Source organism: Phragmites australis, chromosome 15 (assembly GCF_958298935.1).
Source record: "Phragmites australis chromosome 15, lpPhrAust1.1, whole genome shotgun sequence".
Classification (NCBI taxonomy): Eukaryota; Viridiplantae; Streptophyta; class Magnoliopsida; order Poales; family Poaceae; genus Phragmites; species Phragmites australis.
In genome coordinates, this window is record NC_084935.1 from 6,244,057 (window position 1) to 6,269,796 (window position 25,740).

The 25,740-nt window shown below is 46.5% G+C and overlaps 2 protein-coding genes across 3 annotated transcripts; both read left to right on the forward strand.

The window, feature by feature from the left end:
* Nucleotides 1-10,003: 10,003 nt before the first annotated feature.
* On the forward strand, nt 10,004-16,589 carry LOC133892373 (protein TIME FOR COFFEE-like). Of its 2 annotated transcripts, none has more exons than XM_062333101.1 (13): nt 10,004-10,748; nt 10,845-11,008; nt 11,107-11,425; nt 11,526-11,919; nt 12,017-12,068; nt 12,236-12,325; nt 12,429-12,678; nt 12,766-12,835; nt 12,924-13,008; nt 13,093-13,515; nt 13,602-15,792; nt 15,878-16,054; nt 16,140-16,589. In XM_062333101.1, exons 1-13 carry the CDS (start codon nt 10,250-10,252, stop codon nt 16,145-16,147), a joined length of 4,722 nt encoding a protein of 1,573 aa, XP_062189085.1. In that variant the 5' UTR covers nt 10,004-10,249; the 3' UTR covers nt 16,148-16,589. The 2 variants fall into 2 exon arrangements, with proteins under 2 accessions (XP_062189085.1, XP_062189087.1); XM_062333103.1 differs by having other exon boundaries at nt 15,878-16,033.
* Nucleotides 16,590-20,522: 3,933 nt separating this feature from the next.
* LOC133893611 (uncharacterized) lies at nt 20,523-23,329 on the forward strand. Its single transcript, XM_062334679.1, has 2 exons — nt 20,523-22,848; nt 22,955-23,329. Exons 1-2 carry the CDS (start codon nt 21,317-21,319, stop codon nt 22,977-22,979), a joined length of 1,557 nt encoding a protein of 518 aa, XP_062190663.1. The 5' UTR covers nt 20,523-21,316; the 3' UTR covers nt 22,980-23,329.
* Nucleotides 23,330-25,740: the final 2,411 nt, after the last annotated feature.

Below are 25,740 nucleotides of genomic sequence, written 5' to 3' on the forward strand. Positions count from 1 at the left end.
ATAAGACACAAATAATATCAAATAATCATTATTACATCCTATATTCCTACTGTGAGCGCATCAAGGGTGGTGTCCCTTTTAAGTTTTAATACGCGCGCGTCTAAAAAAGATGGAGCAGATAGGAACGGCATGACCAAGCAACGAGCAAGTGTGCAAGAAACAACTAGAAGCTGCCTTTATTTATCCCAAAAAAATAACTAGAAGCTGCCTTTTCGTCCCCCACATTATAAAAGCCGCGCGCTCAGTTGCGAGGTGCGCTCTTGGTGTTTCTTCTTCCTCCTCGGGCGCTCAAACCTCGCTTGTGCCCCGGGCCGCCGGCGAAGATGAAGACTTCCATGCGCGTTAGCTGGTCGGGAGGCCGTCCGTCCGTCCGCGGCGGCCGCAGTGGCGGCGGGAGGGCCGGCAGCGCCGTCGAGCAACCGACAGCGAGGCCGTCGGGCCGGGGGCTTATAACTGCTCAGGGCGTGTCCGCCGTGTGACCTTGACGCACGTTGTCCAAGCGTCAGGTACGTACAGAGATTGATCACTTACGCTCCAGCGTCGTGGCCTGAGGTGAGCCGCGCCGTCGAGCCGCCGGCCGGTCGGTCGGTGATGGTGGCGATCGAGAGCTGAGCAGCGGAGCCAGGCAGCGGCCGTTTTTGGTTCTTGGCGAGTTACCCCCATTTGGCTTCCATGCCGCGGCTTTGCCCGTGTGCACCCATCAGCTTTGCCTCTTTTGACGGCGCGAGTGCGGGAAACCAGCGTCCAGCGTCCGGCCGGCACAAGATTGGCCGTTGCAGGCTTCCGTGTCAGAGGGAGAGCCGGAACACGGGGTTCGAGGTCTGCCGGTCACTTCAGTCTCATGCCTGGGCAAAGCTGTGGTGTCGAGCCCTGTTCTTGCTCTTGTGGCCTCTGTTCTGTGCACGGACTGCAATTTTTCCATGCGTGATCCCGGTTAGTCCAAGCAGCCGATGTTTTTCCTTCGACTGATCCTGTTTTCTCTGCTTTTTATATTTCTTTTCCTGTTCTGATCTTCTAGAACGTGGACTTTACATTGCTTTCTCTCCCCGTGATAAAATCGGTTGAAAGTGAGCATTGTGTTGTAAAGAGAAAATTGATTGTGACATCTATCTCGAAGTTGTTTTCTCAGTAGATGGTGTGGTCATGATCTCACAGTTGCCACAACAGACAACCTACCGGCAACATTGATGAACAGAGCAAAATTGGCAGTTAAGCAACATGTTTTTCCTAATAATATTTACTGCAACAAGCATGCGCCTGTCGTGACAATGGTGTATTTGTACGATTTTACAAGGGAATGAAAAGGTCACGATCGGACCGCGGACTCGCACGTCCCGCGCCACCCGTTGACCAATCGTCTCCGTATGCACTCTGCTGATTCGCCAAACCTGTTAGGAAATCTGGATTTTTATCATTAAATGTTGCCGTCCCCATTTCTTAAAAGATTCTATTATATTTAGGGTTTTTATACTATATATATATATATGACAGAATATTTTACTATAAATAAATATAGATGAATAAAGAGAAAAAAATTCTCTACATTGTGTCTCCTTTATGTGATTATTTTCTTAAGTGATCTCTCGACTACATCGATAGCAGGTGTTTCTCAATACATTATCAATACGAAGCTCTATCGAAGACCAAGCTAGCGGAAAGAATCTACTTGCAACCAATCAATATTGCACTGATATCGTCGTCAAGCGGGCATATCATAGCCTAACCTATATACCCTATGCGGCACGAATCTATTGGTAAGAATTGAAAGGTACAAGATCGGTCTGGTACGATTTCTTGCTACTACTGTTTTGCATCAAATTAGATCTGGAATCGCATGAACAATAGCATATGAACATGACAAAGCATTGTTGGTGCAGTAATGTGGGGCCCGCAGCCTCCGCCACACCATCAACCGGACATCGACGATCGACCCCCTGTACAACAACGTGGTGGCTTGATGGTCATCGCCACAGATCAAAAAAAGGAAGAAGAAGGGTGCCACCACGTGCTACCCCAGCCACCTATAGACCAGCACTACATCCACTGGAGGACCGCTACGTCACCCGTCGTGCGCTCGAACCGCACTGCCCGCCTACAGCACACCGAAAAGGTCGCGCCCATCCCGGCTGTGGTCGTGCACCGTCGCTCGAAGCCACCCGCCCGCTGCCATAGCCTAAGTGACGCCCGAAGCGGCACCGCCGCACTGGCCACCTGCAGCATGCCACCAACCATGCCATTGGCAAGCGGCCAGGCTGGCTACCCGCCACACGCCGTCATCTTGCGCATATGGCGAAGGCTGGGGCGGAGCCCTGCTGACAGCACGTCCTTCGGCCACATGCTCTTCGATGCTGCTGCTCTGATGGTCGGTCGCCCACCGTTGTCGTCGTCCTGCGCGGGAGGGCTCGATCGAAGCACGGGCACCCACACCGCCACTCGTCGTTCGACAAGCTCACCCATCGCGCGCAGCTCCACATGGGGCCACCGCTAGCACCACATGTGGCGCCTCGTCGTGAAAGCCGCACCGCTAGTCTGAGGGTAGCCGCCGAATGACCTGGGTGGTGGCTAGGGTTTCCAAACCCTAGTTGCCCCTTTGTATATATGGCGTGTGGGCCATATGGGATGGGCTAGCCCAAGCAAGCAGGCCAACCTAATAGTGGGTGAAAACAAAGAAAATAAAAAGGACAAATATGAAATTATACTTTTCGTCCACTTAGTTTTACGTTAATTGAGCGCAATCCCTGTATTTTTGTGTTTAGGTACCTGGTTGTTCTGAAAATTATCTAGAACCTCTATTTTCGCATAAAAGTACCTCTAGAATTTGAATGTTGTATCTATTTTAGCAATTATGCAGTATTTATTTCTATATTATTTTTATTGTTTAAATTACCTGTTATGCATTTAAATTCAATATTATTCATATAATAGCATAGAAATATCAGAAAATTTACAGTAATCCTATCTAGCAGCACGATACAACCTTACCAGCAGTAATACTTGTATCATCAAAATATGTAGATGGCTAGCATCACGAACAAGGAGTTCTTTGTACTGAGTGCAGATGACTGCAATTATCTCAATTAAGCGTCAGATATCCAAATTATACTAGGAGCGAAAAAACTTCACGTTGCTATTGGCCTAAGAATAAGTGGTGCAATGGTTCTCACGGAGGATGAGAATGATCGGGCACTTTATTTTCTTCACCACTATCTCTCCTCCACTTTGAAGGACGAGTACATGGAAAATGGCCAGCGCTAAGGCACTATAGGACTCACTGCATAAGCGTTTTGAGCGTCTTAAGTACACCATCAAGTCTCTTGCAGAGCAAGAATGGGTCCAACTCTGTTTCTATGACTACAAGTATGTTAGAGAGTACAACTCCGTGTTGCACTGCAATTGCACACTTCTGTATCTCTGTGGGAAAGAGATCACAGAAGAGGAGAAAATTGAGAAGACTCTCTCCCCTTTCCACCCAAATGCGGTAGAATCTGCACGCAATCACCGTCAGTCAAAATACATGAAGTATTCTAAACTGATTGACGTGTTGTAGCTTTATGAAGTTCACGAAAAAGTCATAAACAAGAACTTCTTATGACAGCCGTAAGTAAAGAGCAGTGGTCTAGAAGTCAATCATAATCCTTTCAAAGCACGCAAAAACCGCAATAAGAAGTGGGAGAAGTGAGCAAAGAAAGTAGTGGCAGACAAGGTTGTCTAGAGATGAAAATGGCAAGACAAAGAAAGAAATAAGTCATATGGTGAGAAGAACCAGAATTTGCAAAGCACTAAAGAATGTTATGGAAGCATACCAGAAGAAGAATGGGCAGCCAGAAGCACACTTCACCGTTGCAGTGGGGATGGATGTGGACAAAGTAGCCACAATTGAAAGGGTAGCATCTCACATGGAAGTTGATGATGCTCCCACACTGGCCGTAAAGACCTTCCAATGAAAGATACGGAGGTCTCTACTTTGCTTTCCTCCACTACCGTAGAAGATGCCTTGAAGGATGAAATAGAAAAGAAAGTCATTGAAGAATAAGTGGACGAATATTTCCAGAACTCTATCTAGGATTAGAGTAATTAGCCATCCATTTAGTTTCTGAATTTAAAAGAATTGAATGAATAAATGTAAGCTCTAGAAGAGCAAGTTTAGCTGCAAACAATATTTTTTGGTATTTATAGAATATGTGTGACACCCATATGAAGGAAGTGTGTATTGTGGATAGTGGAATCACAAACATCATCTTAAGAGAAAAGATGTATTTTCAATCTATTAGAAATATCTCTGAAAAAATAGTGATTGTCATTGGTAGTGATAATTGTATAGTAAGTTCTAGAAGAGCCATAGTCATACTACCTATAGGAATTACTTTGCATATTGAAGAAGTGTTGTTGTACCCTGAATCTACAAGAAATCTCATAAGTTTTAAAGATATTCGAACTACTAGTTTGCATGTAGAAACTGGTGAAGAAGATGGTAGTGAGCACCTACTCATCACTAAGCATGATAATGAAGTGAGAATACTACAAAAACTTCTATCCATGAGCAATGGCTTATACTACACTCATATTAAAGTACCTGAAGTGTTCACTACATTGAAGACCGTGTTTTGTAGTGCAGAATTATTCTCCCTATAATATGATAGGTTTGGTCACCTTGGTCTTAGAATGATGAAGAACATAATTACTAACTCACAAGGTCATGGTATAAATGTAAAGAATTTCTCGAATCATGAAGATTTTATATGTCCTGCATGTGCTACCACGAAATGAATAATAAAATCATCTACCTTGAAGGTACAAGATGAAATCTCTGCATTTCTGGGCCGAATCCAGGGGATATTTGTGATCCAATTCAGTCGCTCTCTGACCCATTTTGGTACTTTATGGTATTAATAGACGCATCCTCGAAGTGGTCGCATGTATATTTATTATCTACCCACAACCACGTCTTTACAAAATTGATCTCGCAGATCATACAAATCAGTAATAATTTTCCTGACCATCGAGTAGAATCCATTAAAATAGACAACGTCGGAGAATTTACTTCTAAAGTGTTCAATAATTACTGCACTAGTATGAGAATTAAAGTTGAAAATTCTGTACTGCACGTCCACACTCAAAATGGACTAGCTGAAGCACTGATAAAAAGAATAAATTCATTGCTAGACCTTTGTTGCAGCATTGTAATTTACCCACTATATGTTTGGAACATGCAGTCTTATATGCGACAACTCTCAATTATAGATCATCCTCCTATAACATCTATTCACCTATGAAAATAGTGCAAGTGGTAATTCTAAAAATTTCCCATTTATACAAATTTAGATACATGGTTTTATGTGCCAATACTGCCGCCATAGCGAGCCACTATGGGACCTTGTATACGGCCCGCTTCGCTGACTACATATTTGATGAAAATAATTTTTCATCATTAGGGGGAGAAAATATACCCTTGAATGAAGAATATCAGAAAATTATTTGGTAGGCTGAAGGAATTGCGGCACATGACCCACGCACTAGTGAAGCAAATGATGAAGTATAGAAAATTATCATTTTATAGAAATTAGCAAATATACTGCTCGATCATTTTTGTGATTTGAAGAGCATGACCAAAGGAAGGCACCTCTCATCTTATCTTAGGAGCTCTGAAAAATAATAAAAGGACAACAAATTTGGTTCCTCAAGTCTTAAGTAGCCGGTGACGTCTAGAGAAAGTCGGAAATGAATGCTTACCATAGCCAATTATAAAAATACCCCAAAAGAAGATGAAGACGAGCCAGTTGAGACTTGGCGATAATAGGGAATCTAAGGAATATGCATACTAGATTTGAATCTTCCCACGTAGAAAGAAATCAGCGAAAATACACGCACTGAAATCGACACTGATAAACTAAATGACCTTACTCACATAGTAAGAAATAATAAAGAAGCACCTGAAAGTGCACCTGAAAAAAATAATAAAAAATAGGAGGAAGAAGCACTTGAAAGTGCAACCCATGATAAAATAGCAATGAACTATGTGAATTTAGGGGAATCCTGAAACAGAGCAACCACAACAGTTGATATACTTCGCAAATAAAATTACCATAGTTATAGATCATGATCCTGAGCCTGCATCACTCACTGAATATAGAATAATGTCATATTGGAAAGACTAGCAGAAAGCAACAATAGCTGAATATTGTCCCTGAACAAAAGAGAGGTCTTTAGGTCAATATGCCTCACACCTACTTATATCAAACCAGTAAGATATAAGTAGGCTTTTGTTCGTAAGATGAATGAAAGAAATGGAATTGTGAGGTACAAAGCATAACTAGTTGTACAAGGTTTCACATACGTTGATTATGAAGAAACTTATTCCCCGGTGATGGGTGGTATTACCTTTAGATATTTAATCTCGATGACAATCAACCTAAAGTTGAAAATAAAATTGATGGATGTTGTGACCTTATATCTTTATAGGAGCATTGATTTCAATATTTATATGAATATACCTGAAGGAATACTATTACCGAATCAGGATAGAAAAAATATATATCTTTATAGTGTATAATTAAAGAAATCACTATATGGGTTTAAACAGTCAGGTCTCGAAATAGATTTTTTGCATATGAAGATGATCTGAATATTATCAGTACAGAAGAAGAAAATGAAGGAAGCAAGCTCGTACTTGAAGTCTGAATTTGAAATAAAAGATTTATATAAAACTAAGTTTTGCTTACGCCTATAGCTAGAGCATGTGACAGATAAAATTTTCGTACATCAGTCAAAACTATACTCAGAAGGTGTTAGAGCAGTTTGGTTTTGAAAAAATATTTTCCTCTAAAAATCCCATAGTCGGAAGGTCACTATAAGAAGATCAAGATCCATATATACCTAGATAAGAGGGGAAGGAAATATCGAGACCACAATTCCCATACTGCAACAGGTGCGCTGATATATCTAGCTATTTGCACTAGTTCAGACATAGCGTTTGCAGTAAACCTATTTGCACGATACTGTACAGAGATCACTAAAAGGCATTGCAAGGGCTTGAATGATATTCTACGTTACTTGCAAGGTAGGAAAGATCTAGGTATGTTCTACAGAGAGAATCAAGACCTAAGTCTGGTTGGATACATAGATGATGGGTATCTGTCAGATCCGCATACAACAAAATCGTATACTAGCTATATTTTCCTATGTGGTGAAACTATAATATCCTAAAAATCGTTAAAGCAAAGTCTTGTATCTATTTCGATGAACCACTCGAAAATAATAATTTTATATGAAACCGCACAGGAATGTGCATGACTTAGAAGAGTGATCAATCATATCCAACAGTCATGTGGTTTGAGCACCATTAATACCTCCACCATTATCTATGAAGATAATGTGGCGTGTATTACACATGTGCAATTAGGATATGTGAAAAGAAATTTAATGAAGCATATTAACACCAAGTTATTTTATACTCATGAATTGCATAAAATGAATGAAATAAAGGTAATTCATACCAAAATCATGAAAAATTCTTACAAATTTATTCACTAAGTCTATCCATATATATAGTTTTGAAAGATATATCCATAGTATTAGAATGATGAGGTTTAGAGAGCTGCAAATTTTACGGAGAGATTTTTCATATAATACCGATACGAAGAATTAAACTTTAGTGAAAAAGATTAAGTACCCAAAGTTAATCATAAAGATTGTATGAAGTATTTAAGTGGATTGTACTCTTTTTCTCTTAAATGAGTTTTACTGAAGCTTCTCATGGTAAGGTTTTAATTAGGCAATTTATGTGGCCATATCACGAGCTATATACTCTTCCTCCTAATTTTTCTACTGAATTTTTGAGGAGTTTTGATAAGACATATGCATTCGCGAGAGGTGGTTATAGCGGAAGTGTTAGAAAATTTGGAGTTTTACAATTGAATATGAGTCTATCTCGATCTCTTAAAAATTTCGATTCTATCTCTTAAAGACTTTTTATACTATATATACGGTACATGACCCTTTATTATAGAACACAAATAAATAAAGAGAAAACTCTTCTCCTATATTATATCTCATTTATATAATTATTTTTTTAAGGGATTTCTAAATACACCCGCAATAGGTGTTTCTCAATAAAACCAACCCGCCGCAGACCGAGTGCGCGCAGACGATCCCTCGCGGGGCCCCCTCCGGGAGCCCTAGGACCACGTGCCCCTTTGTCAAGATCCGGTGCTCACGTGAGTGCCGTGTGGTCCTGCCCCCACCCCCACACGCTTTTCCCACCACCGAACGAACCCCCACCCAGCGAAAAGAGATAAAAGAAAAAAACGAAATTGACGCGTGGGCCCGGCGACACACCACCGAGGGCCCACATGTCACTGGACAGCGAACAGAGAAAGGCGCGCGCGACGGGTCCACTCTTCTGGTCCTCTTTTTTTCATCCTCCCCGTCCCTCGTGCCGTGCGAGACATTTTTTTATTAAAAAACTCGGCTTATCCTCCGCGCGGGCCCCACCGCATCCACCCAGTGGTGCACGACAGCCCATGGTGCACCGCGACCACGCGTGGCCCCGCCTCCCCCGCAGCTGGGCCCACGCACCGCTAACCTCCGAGATAATCGCGCGGTTAACTACTAATCTAATTCGCAGGGGAGATACGCCTGCCGTTATTGGTGTCCCGGCGTTGCGATCCAGTCCAACTACTCGGCCTCCTTCCGAGCTCCGGATCTGCCGCTGTTAGGATTTAATTGGCAAAGCTGTAGTTCCATTGTAGAAAGATTAACGGTATTTGATTAAATCACATTATTTTTTATTTTAAACTAAAAATATATACTTAAACTATATATATTTATTTACAAACTTTAAATCTTGGATTTCGAAGCTAAACCCCCAAACCTGCCCTTAATTTTGACCCGTGTGGCCGAGCTACCAAAAGTGTTCCTGTTCGATGGGCTGCCACGCCGCGCCTTGCCTTTATTGGCGATGGGCGGAAATGGCATCCACACGTGTGCATATCGGGCCAGCGTCCCAACGACGGATCCATGACGACGCTTCAAAGGGTAAAAGAGGAAACGATTACGGTTAAACAGATGAGTAACTATACCGGTATTAGCGCGTACGGTACACCGGCGCGAGAGCACAGGTGGAGATTTACCGCGACTGGGTGTCACATCCGTGGATCAATTTTTAGATGCGAAACGTTCGGATTCAAAATGATCTGGAAAAAAGATTAAATTTACTGTAACTTGATGGCTCTGTATTTAATAACATACTTAACTACTTAATTATTAGCTGATAAAAAATGCCGTCTTCTCGATCTCTTTCCGGGTGGACTGCTACCACTAAATTGACTCGTTTTTTCTAAAAGAAAATGGAGGAGTATATTTATCACAGTATTTTATTCGGAGCAGGCGAGTAGTGCGGTGAAGGTTGTTGGTGGCTAGTGGGCTCTCGCGTGACGTCAGCACCCTGCCACGTCGGCGCCCACGAGCAGAACAATAAAGCACAGCGGAGGCGGGGCCCGTGCCTCGGGCCCACCGCCACTGCCTGCCTGGAGAGTTTGCTTCCCTTTTAACCCACCCGCAGCAACCGGTGAGAGCCCTTGCCACGTCAGCCGGTTAAAACCCCGCCCCCTGCACTGTCCAGATCAGGTCCATCCGCTCGGGCCCACCTCGCGGGCCCCGCCAAAAGCGGACAAGCCGTCAATATAAAAATATTTTTTCGGAAATTAATTAATGGGCTAATGGCTCCTGCCCCGTCCCCCACCCACCTCCTATTGCCGGTGGACGCTTAGATTTTTCCAGCCGGCGCCCGACCGCCACGTGTCGGTCGCCGCCCCAAGCTTGAGGCGTAAGGAAGAGAGAGGAGACCCGGCGCCGAGATTTCATTGCGGGTTCGGTGGTGCGTTCTCCCGGGCGTGGGCCCCGCGCGGCCCGATCCGAGGGCGGCGGTGGCCGCCACGCTGGCGCCGAGGACTCGGGGCCGTCGGATGCGGGGGTGGGCAGCGACAAAAAGAGGATGGGGTGAGGCGGGCGCGCATAGAAAGGGAACCCGACGGAAGGGAAGCCGCCAGACGAGGAGAGAAGGCGAGAGGGAAGCGAAGAGTAGAGCCAAGTAGTAGTAGGAGCATAGCGCGCGCGCGCGCGAGAGAGAGATTTTCGTGAGGATTTTCTGAGGCGCTGTTTCTCGGATCTGCGCGGTGGTGGTGGTGTCCGCTGGAATCCGGCGAGGGGCGGTGATTTGCCGGGGATCGGAGCCGCATGTCTCAGATCTGAGATGGACAGGATCCGGGACGGCAGGAGGGGCAGCGTATCCGTAGGAGGCGGGCCGCCGCCGCCGAGGAGGCGGCTCAGGAGCAACGGCGGTGGGGGCGGCGGCGGGGGCCCGAGGGACTCGCCGCGGTCCGAGAGGCGGCGGGGCGAGCGGCTCATGCTCAACGGCGGGGGCGGCGACGGCCGGGATGACGGCGACGACACCACCGACGAGAGCCTCGGCGACGACGACGACGACGCCGAGGAGGAGCTCGCGCCGCGGTACCAGCCCGCGCAGCGGCGGTCGCCGAGCACGGCGCCGCCGCCGCCGTCGCCGCCGCAGCCCAGCGGCGGGCACCACCATAGCAGTAGCAGCAGCGGTGGCGGGGGTTACCACAACCACCACCACCACGGCCAGCAGCAGCAGATGCAGCGGAAGGGGGGCTCCAATCCGAAGAGCCCCATCGTGCTCAAAGCAGCCGACGAAATGATCGGCGTGCCTGTCCCGAGGAAGGCTCGCTCAGGTACGCAGCACCGTAAAACGCGGATTTTTCGGCCTCCCGGCCTTTTTGCCCATAAGGCTAACGCTAATCTTGCCGCTGCTTTTGTGTTCTTCGCAGCTTCTACGAAAAGGTCTTCTCACGAGTGGCCAGTCCCCGGCGGTGGAAGCAGCGGCGGTGGTGCTGGCGCGGGAGACGGCTCGCAGATCCAACGGCCTTCGTCACGGCCGATCTCCCCGGCGTCGGCGTCGGCGTCAACCACGGCCCCTGCTCGGAAGAAGCTGGTGCGTTTCTGAGCCCGGCGGCGAACATCTCCTTGCATATGTCCTCAGTTCTTGCTCTTGCTGATGTTCTTCTCTGTGGTGGCTCATGTGCCTCTCAGAAACTTGGTGGCGGTGGGAGCAGCGGCGGTTCTGGGCCAGCACCGAAGCAGCGACCGTCGCCTTCCTCAGCTCCTTCTACAGCCCCGCCACAGCCGCCGCCACCAAAGATTTCAAAGTCCCCGTCTTTCATCCAGGAGGAGATCGAGGTCGCCGAGGTGCTATTCGGGCTTACGAGGCAATTTCCGTGCCCTCCCAAGCAGGAGAGCAACCACAAGCTCGAACTCAGAGACGTGCCGGAGGCAAAGTCCGGGAACTCCTCGCCGGCTCCCTCGTCTTCTGGCGTCCGACCGTCAGATTCCACCTCCCTTGCCACTATAGGTGCTTATCTCTTTTGAGTTGGTGTTTTTGCCTCCGTTTCTCTTATTTTTGCGAATTTTGGTTTCTGGGGTCTAATCGACTCTTTCACCTGCTGTTGCAGCGCCAAAGAGGAAGAGACCACGGCTGGTGAAGTATGACAAAGACAGCCGTCCGGCGAGCCCAGCAAAGCCGGAGTTGGCGCAGCCGTCCTCAAGGCAGGAGGCGCCTCCTGTGGCAAGATCAGAAGCAAAGACATCGACTCCGGCTGCAGCCGAGAGTGGAACCAGCTCTGCGCCCGCTTCTACCCAACTTGAGGCTTCACGAGAGCCAGAGAAGATGGAGGATCGTAGTAGAAGCAGAGATTCGGAGCTCCGGGCCAGCGAATCAGATCGCTGGGATCACAAGCTGGAAAGCCGGGCAGAGCCGCCGCCGGTGCCTTCAGGCAAGCCGGGCGGTGAAGCAACGCCGATGGGCTCCGAGGCCAGGAACGGCGAAGCTACCGCCACGACAAAGATGTGAGCCTCGTGGATTTTATATTATTAGTGTTGTGGTAACTATGATTGTTTTTGGATTGTGCCGATCACAATTTGTGTGAACATTTTTTTTTTCCAGTGAGCTGGCATCGGATGGCGCTCGGCAAGACAAGTTTTGCATTGATCTCATGGTGGGTATATGCTTCCTTGTGTGTGTGTGTGTGTGGTTGAATTGGTCTTGCGGAATTTGTTGGGCAAAGATTGAAAGCGACAATTTTTGCCTCAATTGTTGCTTGTTTTTTTTTCCTTATCCTTTGGCTCCTTTTCTGACTTTTTTGCTCTTCCTTTTTTGCTTCAGGCTCCCCCTCCTGGGAAGCTATCTCCTGATAGAGATTGCGCCTCCGACCCTGATATGGATAAGAAGGGATTGGATTCTGAGATGGACATGGTGGGCACTAGAGTTTCAACAAATTTTTTTATTGGCATCATCAGCTGGAGCATTGGATATCGGATTCTGATTGATCATTTTCTTTCTTTCGCTTCCATTCTAGTTGGGAAGAGGAAATTCTGAAAAGAAAGATGGCGAAAGGACTCGGAGAGGGTTCGAGATTGATTTGGAGGACCAGAAGGTGCAAAGAATTCCGGTCGACGAGCTTTCTCCAAAGAAGCTCACGCTGCAGTTGGATTTGGAGAAGCCCAGCCTTGCCGACGAAAAATCACCATCAGAACAACGGCAGCCGCATCCACCACCATTGCAGCAGCAGAAGTCCTCAAAGTCTGAGATAAAATATGAGAAATCTGGTAAGTGTTTTGCTGTGCTATTTGCATTGGTCCTTTGATTTTGGGAAGGTGTTTCCTTTTTTTTTATCTGGATTTTTTGTGTTTCAGCTATGCCTGCTGTTACACCACCAATGCCAATACCTGTTGGAGGCTGGCTGGGGAGTTTCCCACCGTTTGGGTGAGTTTCATTAGCTGCTGGATCCGTAATGCACTATGGGCTGCTCAATGGATTTGTTTCTGAAGCTTGCTGTTTTGTATCTTGGCAGTTACCTTGGTCCAGTCCCCGCGCTATCAGCAGCTGGTCTTCATCATCCTATGGACGTAAAGCCAGGGTCTTCAAGCGGGTTACAGGTGTGTTTTCTCACTTCAGTCAGGCTGCGGGTTATCTGCATTTGGTTTTTTTTTCCTCAAGTCTTATGGTCTTTTACATTGCAGCATGCTGCATTGCTTCCTCCACCGCCAACACGCTCAAAGCGCTGTGCTACGCACTGTTTCATTGCACAACTGATCCAGTACCACCAGCGACTTGCAAAGATGAACTCTTTCTGGCCACCAGCAGCGGCTGCTGCTGCCAATAGATCGGCGCCATTCTTTGGTCCAAGACCATTCAACATGGGCGTTGTGCCACCGACCGATGCCACATCCCTACTTGTCAACCCAATGCAGGGGAGCTACCCTGTTAGGGCCCACACTCCACTGCAAGAAGCAAAGGCTCCTTCAATGGCTTCCTCCCCATTCCAGGTGAGCCTCTCAAAGGATAAGGCGGCACTGGGCAATGCTGCTGGTGCTGAAGCAAGCCAAAGGAAGCAACCCCCTGCTCATGAAACACAACAGTCCACCCCCATGCCAAATATGCTGGTATGTACATGCAGGAAATTTACTTATTTTTGTGCTTATTATGTTTCAGTCGTAGTTGCTTACAAAATGTGCCCTCCCTTTTACAGCAAGGCCCAGCATTCATCTTTCCATTCAATCAGCAACATGCTGCAGCTGTGGTGGCTGCAAGTGCTGCCAATCGAGTAGGGGATGCAAAATCATCTGGAGCCAGTAATGTGACACCACCATCTGCCAATGCCCACGCTTCAGCAGCAATACCTGGTCCCGCGGCCATGAACTTGAGCTTTGCCAACTTGCAACCGGCTGATGCCCAGTTCTTGGCTATCTTACAGAATGGTGGCTACCCGTTCCAGGTTGCTGCCCATGCTGGAGGGCCTCCATCATATCGAGGCATGGCACCACCAGGCACAGCTGTTCCATTCTTCAATGGGCATGTGTACTCTTCGCACATGCTGCACCCATCACAGCAGCAAGGTGCACAGCAACAAAGTCTTCAGAAGAATCCCATGCCAAGCTTGTCCACTTCATCTCAGAAGCATCAGCCACAACAATCGCAAGGGCTATTGGGATATTCACCAAATGCGAATGCAGCTGCAGCTGCTGCTGCCAGTAATTCCCAGAATTATTCCAGTGGCAATCAGCGACCTGCTCTACTATCTGGCCCCGTACACCGACAGGATGGTGAAAAGACTGGGCAAAATGGCCCATTGAGTGACGACAAGCCATCTCACCATCAGAAGGGTGTGTATGATCATTTTGCTGTTCCAGTTCATCTTCCGAACTTCGCATTGATGCCAGCTGCTCAAGCTGCTGGCAGTCAAAATGACAAGAAGTTAAGTGATCACCACCAGCAGCAACAGCAGCCACAAGTCAGTCGTGGCCAGGGTGTGAGAATTGATCTTGCGTCATCTCAGCCTTTTGTGATGCCCTTCAGCTCCATTGGTCCTCCTGGATCTGCCCCAACTGGTCTTGACTTTTCTGCATTGGCGCAAAACCATGCAATATTCCAGCATCAAGAAGCAGCACGGCATGGTTATCCTCAGCTTAATTTTGCTGCAGCTCAATCTGTCCAAGCCTCACAGCATAAGCCCCACCATCAGATCACTGGAGAAACGAAATCTGTTGCTGGGGATTCATCCTCCACACCCAGCGCTGGAGATGAGAGAAAGAAACCAGCATCTACTAAGTACCCGGGTGATTCACAGCAGCATTCACTTTCCTTCTCCAGGACAGAAAGCAAGTCTTACATGCCTCCTTTCCTTAGTGGCAGCACTAATGAGAGCTCATCCCGTACTTTGAGCCTTATTGGAGCAGAATCTCCAAATGCCTTTGGTATAGGAAACAAACCCCCAAGTTCTTCCACCCCTGCATCTACACCAGCTGCAGCTACTTCCACCATTTATCAGCAGCAGCAGCAGCAGCAGCAGCATTACCTTCAGCTTCAGCACCAGAAGCATCAGCAGCAACTGATTCAGCATCACCATCTGAATCGCCCCAGATCTGCTGCACCAAGTACACCAAGTAATGCAGGTGGATACCCAGACCGTCTGAACATGGCGAGCTTTCAGAATATAATGTACTCATCAGTTGCTGCCCAAGGTGGAGTTCAATCTCCTCAATTGAAGGCATCCTCAGCAAGAGTGACAGCATCATCTGCTGCTGCGACTCCCCCTGCTGCTCCCCCATCCAATTTGATTGTGATGAAGAACAGTAATCTCCATCAGCAACAAACAAAAGTTCCTATGCAGGCTCTATCCACACCCAGTCACCAATCCCAGAGTTCTTTAAGCATGAGTTCGTCAAAGATGGGGCCTTCTGTAACTAATCTTTCTACTGGAGGGGATCTATCGCGATCTTCAAATGCTCCTGTTGCTTCCGGTTCACCATCCAATTCAGTGTCAAAAAGTACCGGTGGCAGTCCACCTGCTACTGGAAGTGCAAAGGGTGTTCAGCAGTCTGTCCAATTGCCATCACCACAACAACAGTCCGCCAAGAATCCTGCATCGTCGTCGGGGTCGAAGTCAACTCCCATAAATCACTACAGTATGGCTATGCCATCAATCCTTGGCCAGCAGCCTAATGTGTCACCTGCTTCTAATCCAGGCAGTAAGCAGCAGTCGCATATACCACCGTCAGCATTGAAACAGCAGCCTTTTCCAGGTCACTTCTTCATATCCAACAACGCGTTCACTCCGCAAGCTCCAGGAGCTGGTGGTGCTTCAGCTCTCGGCCTCTACCAGAAGCGTCCAGCTGACAAGACGCCGCAGCAGGTGCTCCACCAGCAGAACGCCATGTCGGGTTCGTCCACAATGCTCTTTCTCTGCTCTGGTTCTCTGTTGATTTCATCTGTCACGATCCCAACTGATTCAGGGAACACTTGCAGCTGCCGCCAGCAATAACATGAAGGCGCTTCATTCTCCATCAGGTGGTTTCATGCATCTTGCAGGAGCAGCTCAGTCTGCGGGTGGTGTACCACACTCTCACATGTCAGCAGCACAATTGACGTTTGGGGCAATGCCGATGCCTGTAAAACCCTCAGGTGATCAGAAGCCTGCCGCTGGTAATGGACATATATCTTCTTAAGCTACAGAAGCTCATCATACAATTCATTTCTTTTACCTAACAGAAACACCTCTGTTCATCAGGAAAGTAACATCTGGACACCCACACGTCGGAGAGCTGTTCTGAATCGGCGAGCTAACTGCTAATTCAAGGGACAAGTGCGAACGGCAGTTACACCTCTTGGGCGCAGAAGAAGCAATTGCGACAACAATGGCTGTGGCAGCTCAAAGAACCCGCTTAGCTGCTGTTGTCAAGAAGGATGGCGCGCCCATTCCATCCATGCAGAAGCTTTGCTAACTTGAGTATTCGGAATGGTTGATGGGAGTGATACTTTTGTGTAGTTGGTTATCCTCCCATGGTGGAAGGCTGGAGGTGCATAGAATCTCTTTTAGCCGTTTTTATGCATGGATGTCCAAAGCTGATCTCTCTCTCATTTCTTCCCCTCCCAACTCTCTCCAGCTTTGCTCCTTTTTTGTTGTTCTCTTAACTGAAGGAAAGGTTCAATTAGAATGCAGGAAAAGTTAACTTTGTGATGCAGTGGTGTTCCCATTATATCTGTCAATATTCTGCTTGAATTGTTTTAGCATCTAGGAGAAGAAAAAGTCCCAAAGTAGGAGGCAGCCATGATTGGGGGTGGCATGACCTGCCTTTTGGGTTTGTTGTTATAATTACCCTTGGAAAAGAAATCAGAAATGAATGATGAGATGACAAATTATTGATGCAATTGTGGTCTATGTGATGACTGTGCAATGCTCATCTGAAAGTGCGGTGCTGCATGCGGCGCCTAGCTTCATAGCGATAGATATGTATTAAAGTTGCAGCTGGACACACGTGTCTGGGCTCATCACCATTCGACGTGCATGTTGAAAAGTATCTGGAAGGAACACCGGAGGCTCTCGTTTTCTATCCCAGCACAAGCAACTAAGGTCTGGTGTTGACATTTCCCAGGCCCAAGTGGGCACGGAGCCAAGGACTTGCCAGGGCTGCACACTCATGATCCCGAAGCTTTTTATTTTGTTTGTCTAGATCCAGTGCTTCAGCTGGTGACATGACATGTGACTGAATCCCCAATTCCCTGCTGCGTTTTTGAACACCGGTAGTGGCTTTTACTTCATGAGCTGGAGCTATCTGATCTGCTATCCTGCACTCGTGAAGTCGTGAGCAGGTCATCCCAAATCTTCTACGGTTTCTGGAGACGCACACACGCATTGCTCTGGTGGTCCCTGTCATCGCGCAGATAATTGTGTCTGACTGAGAGAGATGCCAATGTTTCTGCATCGTTTTAGCAGGTGTAAATGCTGTGATCTGCCGGCTGTGCGAGTGTGCGTGCCTTTCCCTGTCATGGCGTGGCAAAGCGAAGCGGTTCCCTGCAAGTAACAGATTCTGCTGGTGTTGACGTACGTCTGCTGATTATCGGCGACAAGGGAGGGAGTAGATAGTAAAACAAGTCAATTGTTTCTGAAACGGAAGCCATTGCTTTCCTTGTGAGGTTGGTCATGCTGCCTGACTGGAATTGTTGGGCATGTGCCTACCCCGGCTCTGGTGGCCGTTTCGCTGGGCTAGCTAGCGATTTTTTCTTTATATTTTGAAAATCAAAAAATTGCAAAAATACACATCCGTTTGATTTTTTTTTGCAGAACTAGGCTAATGTCATCCATTGCCTTCCAACGGGTGACACATATAAAAATAAAAAAAAATATTGTGTTCCATTACTCTTAAAATTCAAAACATTATCGATATAGTCATGAAAATCTAAAAATAAAATTAGTGGTGTAGAGGATACTATATTCTAGCTCTTCAAAACTTTTTAGGCAAAAAAATATGATATATAAAATGAGAAAAAAAGATAATTTTATTGTATATGTGTGTACAATAAAATCTATCTTTTCTTATTGTACAAATAATTGTTTGAGTTGAAAAATTTTGAGGCTCTACACTCCAAAAATTTCAAAATTTTCATGACTATTTCGATAGTATTTTGAATTTTAAGATCAATGAAACGTAATATTTTTATTTTTAAATATATCATTTCGTTGGAAGGGCGATAAGTTTATTTTTAAATCTATCATCCGTTGAAAGGACGACATATCTACAGTCCTTCCGTCGGTGACAGTAGTCTAATTCTAATTTTTTTTTTTTGAAAAAGACACCTATTTTTATAATTTTTATTTTTGAAATATAAAATAAAAAAGCTCCTAGCTAGCCTAGTGTTTCAGCCGGTGACTGGGGCTGCAGCTCGAGTGATGGATGAATAAAAAACAAAGGTTGTCAGGAAGTCGCAAAAGTTTGTGTAGTTACCACATCTGGATGCTGACAACATATCCTGATGCCAGTTACCATATCTGGACGCTTACAAAAGTTTGGGTAAGCGTGCCCTAGTTTAAATCCTGAATGGACTCCCTAAAAGATCACATGTATCTGAACGATTGAACGCCAACATAAGCAGTTTGATTGGACCATGTTTACCTGTCGGACCCTCTCAATTGCCTCGCGTGCGCCATGCTGACTTCTACCGTTGCAAGTTGAGTCAGACGCGTCCATAAAATATTGTATTTATCAGTCACTTTTTATGAACATTCGATCTAAATCTAACTGTTAGATCGATCCATCTTTTTATAATCTAATCTCACCTCACCCATTTCTCTCTCTCCTCGCACCCGAGCTTGACGGCGCCGCCGCTTGCGCTCAAATGTACGTGCCTCCCTCTGCCTCACCGGTGCCGTGAGGCCCACCAATGCTCCTCCTCCCTCCCTGTTGCGCCATCTCCCCCCTCTCTCCTAACGTGACCTATTTTTCTTTGACTCCGATCGTTCGCCCCCACCTTCACCACCACCCAACCGTCTCTGACAGCGCCACCATTATCACTAACCACTGCAAGCACGACGACCCATTAACCTTCACCGCCCAAAGGCGAGCAACGTCCCCGCCACTTGCCACCACCACCAGTCCAACTAGCCTCCCTCGACCACCCCACTAAAGACGCCAGTCCAAAGTAACCCCCACTCAAACCCTAAATTCCCAGCCCAAATCTCTAACCCTAAACCTATTTCAAATTTAATTGATTGAGATACTTGCAAGATCTCAATGTTGGTGTTTTGGTGATCTCAACTTCCATCACGAGTCAACCAGGATCAAGTCCTAAGAGGAGCATGCCCCACCAATGCACCTTGATCGAGGGCGCAACTAACCCCATCTTGGTTGCAGTCCCACGCCATGCGACGCTATAAAAGAAGAACGAGAGTCCGACTCTAGAATAAGATCGATTAACATGAGTGCTAGCCACCTTCCTAAACTCTAACATGATCCTAAAGAGCATCGTCTACGGGATGAAAGCCACCGTCGCTACTATCGTCGCCCTCGACGTCATCTACACCAGCAACCACTGCATCACGATCTACCCCAAATCGTCAAGACCTAATGGCATCGTCGAACTCAGGTGTGTTCACGCTTTTCACATTAAGATGTTTGATCTTAGGACTATTGATTTTGATGATTAGGTGTACAATTAAGACTAACACTCAGTCACCTGAGATACAGTCACCTGAGATCTAGCAAATATTTTACCTAGAGTATGCACGGGCTAGCATTTTGTTGCAAGTTTAATAGCATATTTAGGGTCTATTTGGTAAAACTCTTGTTATTACTAACTTAGAAATTCTTAGATGTTTGAGTGAATCATCTTATCTATACTAAAAATAAAGACATAGCTTACCAACTCCAAATCTAACATATCTGTGCCAAATAAACTCTTGTGCATGTTTCCATGTCATGTAGTACATGTAGACATTCAAAGGGTCTAGTACTCTTACTTGTGCATGTTTCCATGGGATGTAGTACATGCAGACATTCAAAGGGACTACTACTTTGGTATGGCTCCAATTTCATTCACCTTCAAAGGGACTAGTACTCCCATTACCGCAGTGCAACTCACCTCACAGTACGCACGTTTACTGTCATCATCAAATGCGTGGGCAGGACATTCATCGCAGTGCGTGGCACGGTGCCTGCCTTCATGTTCAGGCCCGTGGTGGAACTGAATGCACGTTCCTGTCTTCACGGAGCGAGAAACAAGATGCAGTGGAGACGGGAGAGGAGAGAGGAATCTTGTCGTAGCTGCTGCTTCTGTGACAACAGCCGAACAGGTGTGACGGTAAAGCAACCCTGTTGGTGACGGAATTGAGGAGAAAGGAAGGACCATTGCTTGCTACCGCAGTGAGAGATTAGGTGAGCCTCGTTCGCAAAACTGTGTGGCGTCATGAGAGAGAGAGCCAAAACAGGAGCGGGGAAACATGGCAAGAAAGATGAAGGCCCAAATAGTAATGTCAATGGACATCGAAATGCCGCAAAGGAGAGCGAAACCGCAAAACAATTCAGCTGATACAAACTCTCTCTTCAGACGAATACGTGGAGTCCACGACGAGGCTGACAGTATTAGCCGGCATTGGAGATCGCTGCTGACTGCAGGTTGTGTTATATTTTTATTGGAAATTTCACTGTTGGGCTGTGTTCTTGAGAGCTGATTGGGCCGGCCTGTTTCTCGTCGGGTGTTTTGGCCCGAGCCCTGTCGTCGGTGTGAAAAGGAGCCGCTCAGCTCTAGGGTTTTGAGCTGGGATTTTCTCCGGTGGATAAGGATGAGGCTGGCTGGGGTTGCGGCGGCGGCGGAACTTCCCTGCCCGGTTCCCTTGGGTATGCGGTTGTGGGGCGGATTCGTCGGCCAGGTGACGCAGCGTGCGCCTCCTCTTCTTATGTGTCTCATCCCTCTCTCTGGAACTCAGTTTTGAGTCTGTGATTTCCTCACTCCTCACTGATTCTTTTCCGGTCTGCTCTGAGCTGGTTGAACCCCAATCTGTTGGGTAATCGATCTGTTTTTGTGTGGTCCGGGAAGAGGAATCTGTTGGTGGCCGGAGCTGCACGGCTGCAGTTCAACCGCGCGTGCAGTGGCAGCGTGGAGAGGCTTTGTATCTCCGATCTCCTTCTCTCCGTCGGCAACGGCGGGAGCTAGGTTTTCTGGGACAGCGGCTATTGAGTCGTGCCTAGCCTCACTTCCTTTCGACTTTGTTCGAAGTTTTGCTGTGAGTAATCTGTCTCCTATCCCTCTTTCTATTCTTGCTCTGTGATGATTGTGGTTATCTGAGATTGGGCTATTTATCAAGAATAATAGCAATAGAATTGTGGTTATATGGATGAATGAGCTGCTGTAACGCAATCAAATAATGGGCTGGTGATGGTTCTCTGAGGTCTGTTATTGTCCATCTTAGAGATGACAATGATCTTGCAGGCGGCAGAGGGTAGTCTGAATTGTGTTATTCTCTGTTTAGAGATGGCATATCATAGTCTTTACTGGGTAAATGTAATGATTGCAATCTGTGATAGATATCTCTACCTGTACACCTGTGCTAAGTCTGATACTGGTCATTTCAGTATGTGTAAGGCCTTCTGTACTGTTGCAGCTCATTGTCCAGTGACTTATTTTGATACAATGTCCAAATTCTTTCTGCTAGTTAAAGTCTTAACAATAGCCCAATCAATGATGAACTTTGTAGAACAATTTGGGAGCAAGACCCTTGAGTCTTGGAGCCAATTGTCATGTAATAATCTGAGAGCAAAATTTTATCATCCTTTATTCTGCTGTCAATCTGTTGGGATAGTTGTTCAATTGCTCTGTTCTGCAAAACAGCTAATTAAGGTACACATGTTGAGCTTTGTAGTTGCTGTATTTATCAAATTATGCAATTACTTTACTCTGTGTACATATAGCTCAGATTTCTGCTATTTTAATTGTTTATATGGAATAATGTTCATGCTCTATTTACCACATATTATTCAACAATCCAGAAAACCTATTATTGCTTCGAATATGGCTAGTTCTGGCTCCTCCACCTTACCTCCGTCTTCCTCGGACGCAATTAAGCCTGAGTGCTTTGATGGGACCGGCTTTAAGCGCTGGCAGGCCCGGACGAGGCTATGGTTGATGGAGCTCGGTTTATTCTGGGTCCTCAACGAAGAGCCGCCCGCCCCCCAGGGGGAAGCCGTGCTAGACGAGGTTGAAAGAACGCGTCTTGACGCGTTAAGGGCCCGTTGGGAGAAGGCAAATGCTTCTGCCCTGGCACGTCTCTTGGCCGTTCTGTCGAACAGGCTCTTTGATGTCTACGTGAGCTTCGGGGAAGCGCGGAAGGTGTGGACGGAGCTGAATGACAAGTATGCAGAGAGCGACAACGGCAACGAGTCCTTCATGGTGGCAAGCTACCTGAACTTTCGCATGGGAGATGGCAGATCAGTCATGGAACAAATCCATGAGCTACAACTGATCGTGCGGGACTTAGGCCAGTATGGCTGTGTCCTCCCGGAGAACTTTCAGATTAATGCCATTTTGGCCAAGCTGCCCACTTCTTGGCGTGACTTTGTCACCGCACGTCGGCATTTAAAGCAGCGACTAACTCTTAATGAGCTCATTGCTGCGATAAATGTCGAGGAGAAGTCCAAGGCAGGCTATGGTGGGGGGAAGGCGCCCGCTCAAGCAAACCTTGTCGAGCACAAGAACCATCCTGGCAAGAATGCGAAGAAAGAGAAGACCAAGCCTGGTTTTTCGGGACCGAAGGCTAATGCAATGAAGAAGAAGAAAAAACCCGAGATTGTCTGCTATGTCTGCGGCGAGTTGGATCACAAAGCCAACAGATGCCGCAATCGTAAGGGCAAGGGGCCAACACCTGAGCAGCAGAAGGCAGCCAAAGCCCAAGTACATGTGGCGGTTGCTACGGCCAATGATACTGGCAAAGGCGACTCCACTAGTGGGTATGTACCTGAGGCCTTTATGGCAAATTCACTAATAAGTTGGTGGATTGATACAGGTGCTACAAGGCATATTTGTGCTGATCAGATGTGTTATACTTCTCTTCAGGGCGCAGATGGTGGATCCGTACTGATGGGGAACGGGGTCTCGGCAGCAGTACGCGGAGTAGGACAAGTGAGCCTGAAGTTGACTTCTGGCAAGACTCTTGTCCTGAAGGACGTACTGTTTGTTCCTGCCATGACCCGCAATTTACTCAGTGGATCGATGCTGTGCCGGCAAGGAATAAAACTAGTCTTCGAGTCGAATAAAGTAGTGATGACCAGGTGTGGGTCGTTTGTAGGGAAAGGCTATGATTGCGGAGGCATGTTCCGCATTTCTATTCTTGATAGCTCTGCAAACATTTTCTATTCTTCGTATTCTAATAAGAACATTGATATTTGGCATTCTCGCTTGTGTCATGTTAATAATGAAGCAATTGTGCGTTTGAGCAAGATGGACCTTATTCCTTCATATAAATATGATAAGAGCCATAAGTGCGAGGTGTGTGTGCAAGCTAAGCAGCCCCGTAAACCGTTTCATACGGTCGAGGGGAGAAGCACTTCGCCACTTGAGCTGATTCATTCTGATCTTTGTGAGATGAATGGAATTTTAACCAAGGGTGGCAAGAGATACTTCTTTACTCTCATAGATGATGCTACTAGGTTCTGCCATATCTATTTGTTGAGAACAAAGGATGAAGCATTAGAATACTTCAAAATCTATAAGGCCGAGGTGGAAAACCAACTGGGGAAGACAATAAAAAGACTGAGGTCTGACAGAGGTGGGGAATATATTCCTAGGGATTTCTCCGAATTCTGTGAAGAAAGTGGCATAATCCATGAATTTACGCCACCATACTCACCACAGGCCAACGGAGTAGCCGAAAGAAAGAACCGAACAATTTGTGATTTGGTTAACACCTTATTACAAAGTTCTGGTATGGCTAACTCATGGTGGGGTGAGGCTGTTCTCACAGTAAACTATGTCCTGAACAGGGTCGCTCCTCGGAATCGCGAGGTAACCCCTTATGAAGGATGGAAGGGGAGAAAACCGAATCTGTCCTATCTTCGCACATGGGGCTGTTTGGCTAAAGTTCATATTCCCCTGCCGAAGAAAAGGAAATTAGGACCAAAGACTGTCGACTGTGTCTTCCTAGGATATGCACACCACAGCACAGCCTATAGATTCCTGGTGGTCCATTCCGAGGTCTCAGACATTGCCGTTAACTCGATAATGGAGTCTCGGGATGTGACATTCTTTGAGCACATCTTTCCGATGCGAGCAAAGGAGATTAGTTCTCATGATCTTTTAGTTGATAACCATGTTCCTCAGAGTGTTGATGACACGGTTCCTGATCTGGAACTTAGGAGGAGCAAGAGGCAAAGAACTGGAAAATCACTGGGAGATGACTTTGTCACCTATGTCGTGGATGATGAACCACGAAACCTTTCAGAGGCATACGCTTCACCAGAAGCGGAGTACTGGAAGGAAGCAGTTCGTAGTGAGATGGATTCGATCATCACTAACGGAACCTGGGAGTTAGCAGACCTCACAGTTGGATGCAAGCCAGTCGGCTGCAAATGGATCTTCAAGAGAAAGCGGAGACCCGATGGTACTATAGAAAAGTACAAGGCCCGATTAGTGGCTAAGGGTTTTACGCAAAAGGAAGGAGAGGACTATTTCGATACTTATTCTCCTGTAGCCAGATTACCTACTATCCGCGTGCTCTTAGCACTGGCAGCTTCGCATAATCTCCTTGTGCATCAGATGGATGTTAAGACCGCTTTTCTTAATGGAGAGCTGGATGAGGAGATTTATATGCAGCAGCCAGATGGATTTGTGGTAACAGGACATGAGCGTAAAGTATGCAGGCTAATCAAATCCCTGTATAGTCTCAAACAGGCCCCTAAGCAATGGCATGAAAAGTTTGATACTACACTGACTTCGGTCGGCTTCTGTGTTAATGAAGCCGATAAGTGTGTGTATTATCGCTATGGTGGGGGTCGAGGTGTCATTCTGTGTCTATACGTGGATGACATATTGCTATTTGGGACAGATATGGAAATGATTAACCAGACTAAGTCTTTTCTATCTCAGAACTTCGATATGAAGGACCTGGGAGAAGCTGATGTAATTCTAAACATCAAGCTCATAAAGGGCGAGAATGGGATAACTCTCTGTCAATCCCATTATGTGGACAAAATGCTTACACGTTTTGATATGATAGACTGTAAGCCTGTAGCCACGCCCTATGATCCAAATGTTAAGCTGAAGAAGAATGTAGGTCATGGAAAAGACCAGTTAAAGTATTCGCAGGTGATAGGTTCTCTTATGTACTTGGCCAGTGCAACTAGGCCTGACATCTCATATGCAGTATGCAGGTTGAGTCGTTATACGTCCAACCCAGGAGATGATCATTGGATAGCACTGGAGAGGATTCTCAAGTATCTAAAGGGGACAAAGAATCTTGCGATTCACTATTCTGGCCATCCTGCAGTCATAGAGGGATTCAGTGATTCCAACTGGATCAGTGACTCGGATGACATGAAGGCTACGAGTGGATATGTTTTCACTCTAGCAGGTGGAGCAGTATCTTGGAGGTCTTCCAAGCAGACCATCCTTACTCGCTCCACAATGGAGGCTGAGCTAGTGGCACTAGACTCAGCAGCCGTAGAGGCAGAATGGATTAGAGAACTCCTTTCTGACCTGCCGATATTGGATAGACCAATTCCGGCTGTTCTCACCTACTGTGATAACCAAACCGTTCTGGTTAAGGTCAAAAGTAGGAAAGATAATATGAAGTCTTCGAAGCATATAAAACGGCGACTCAAGTCGCTTAGGCATGCACTAGAGAC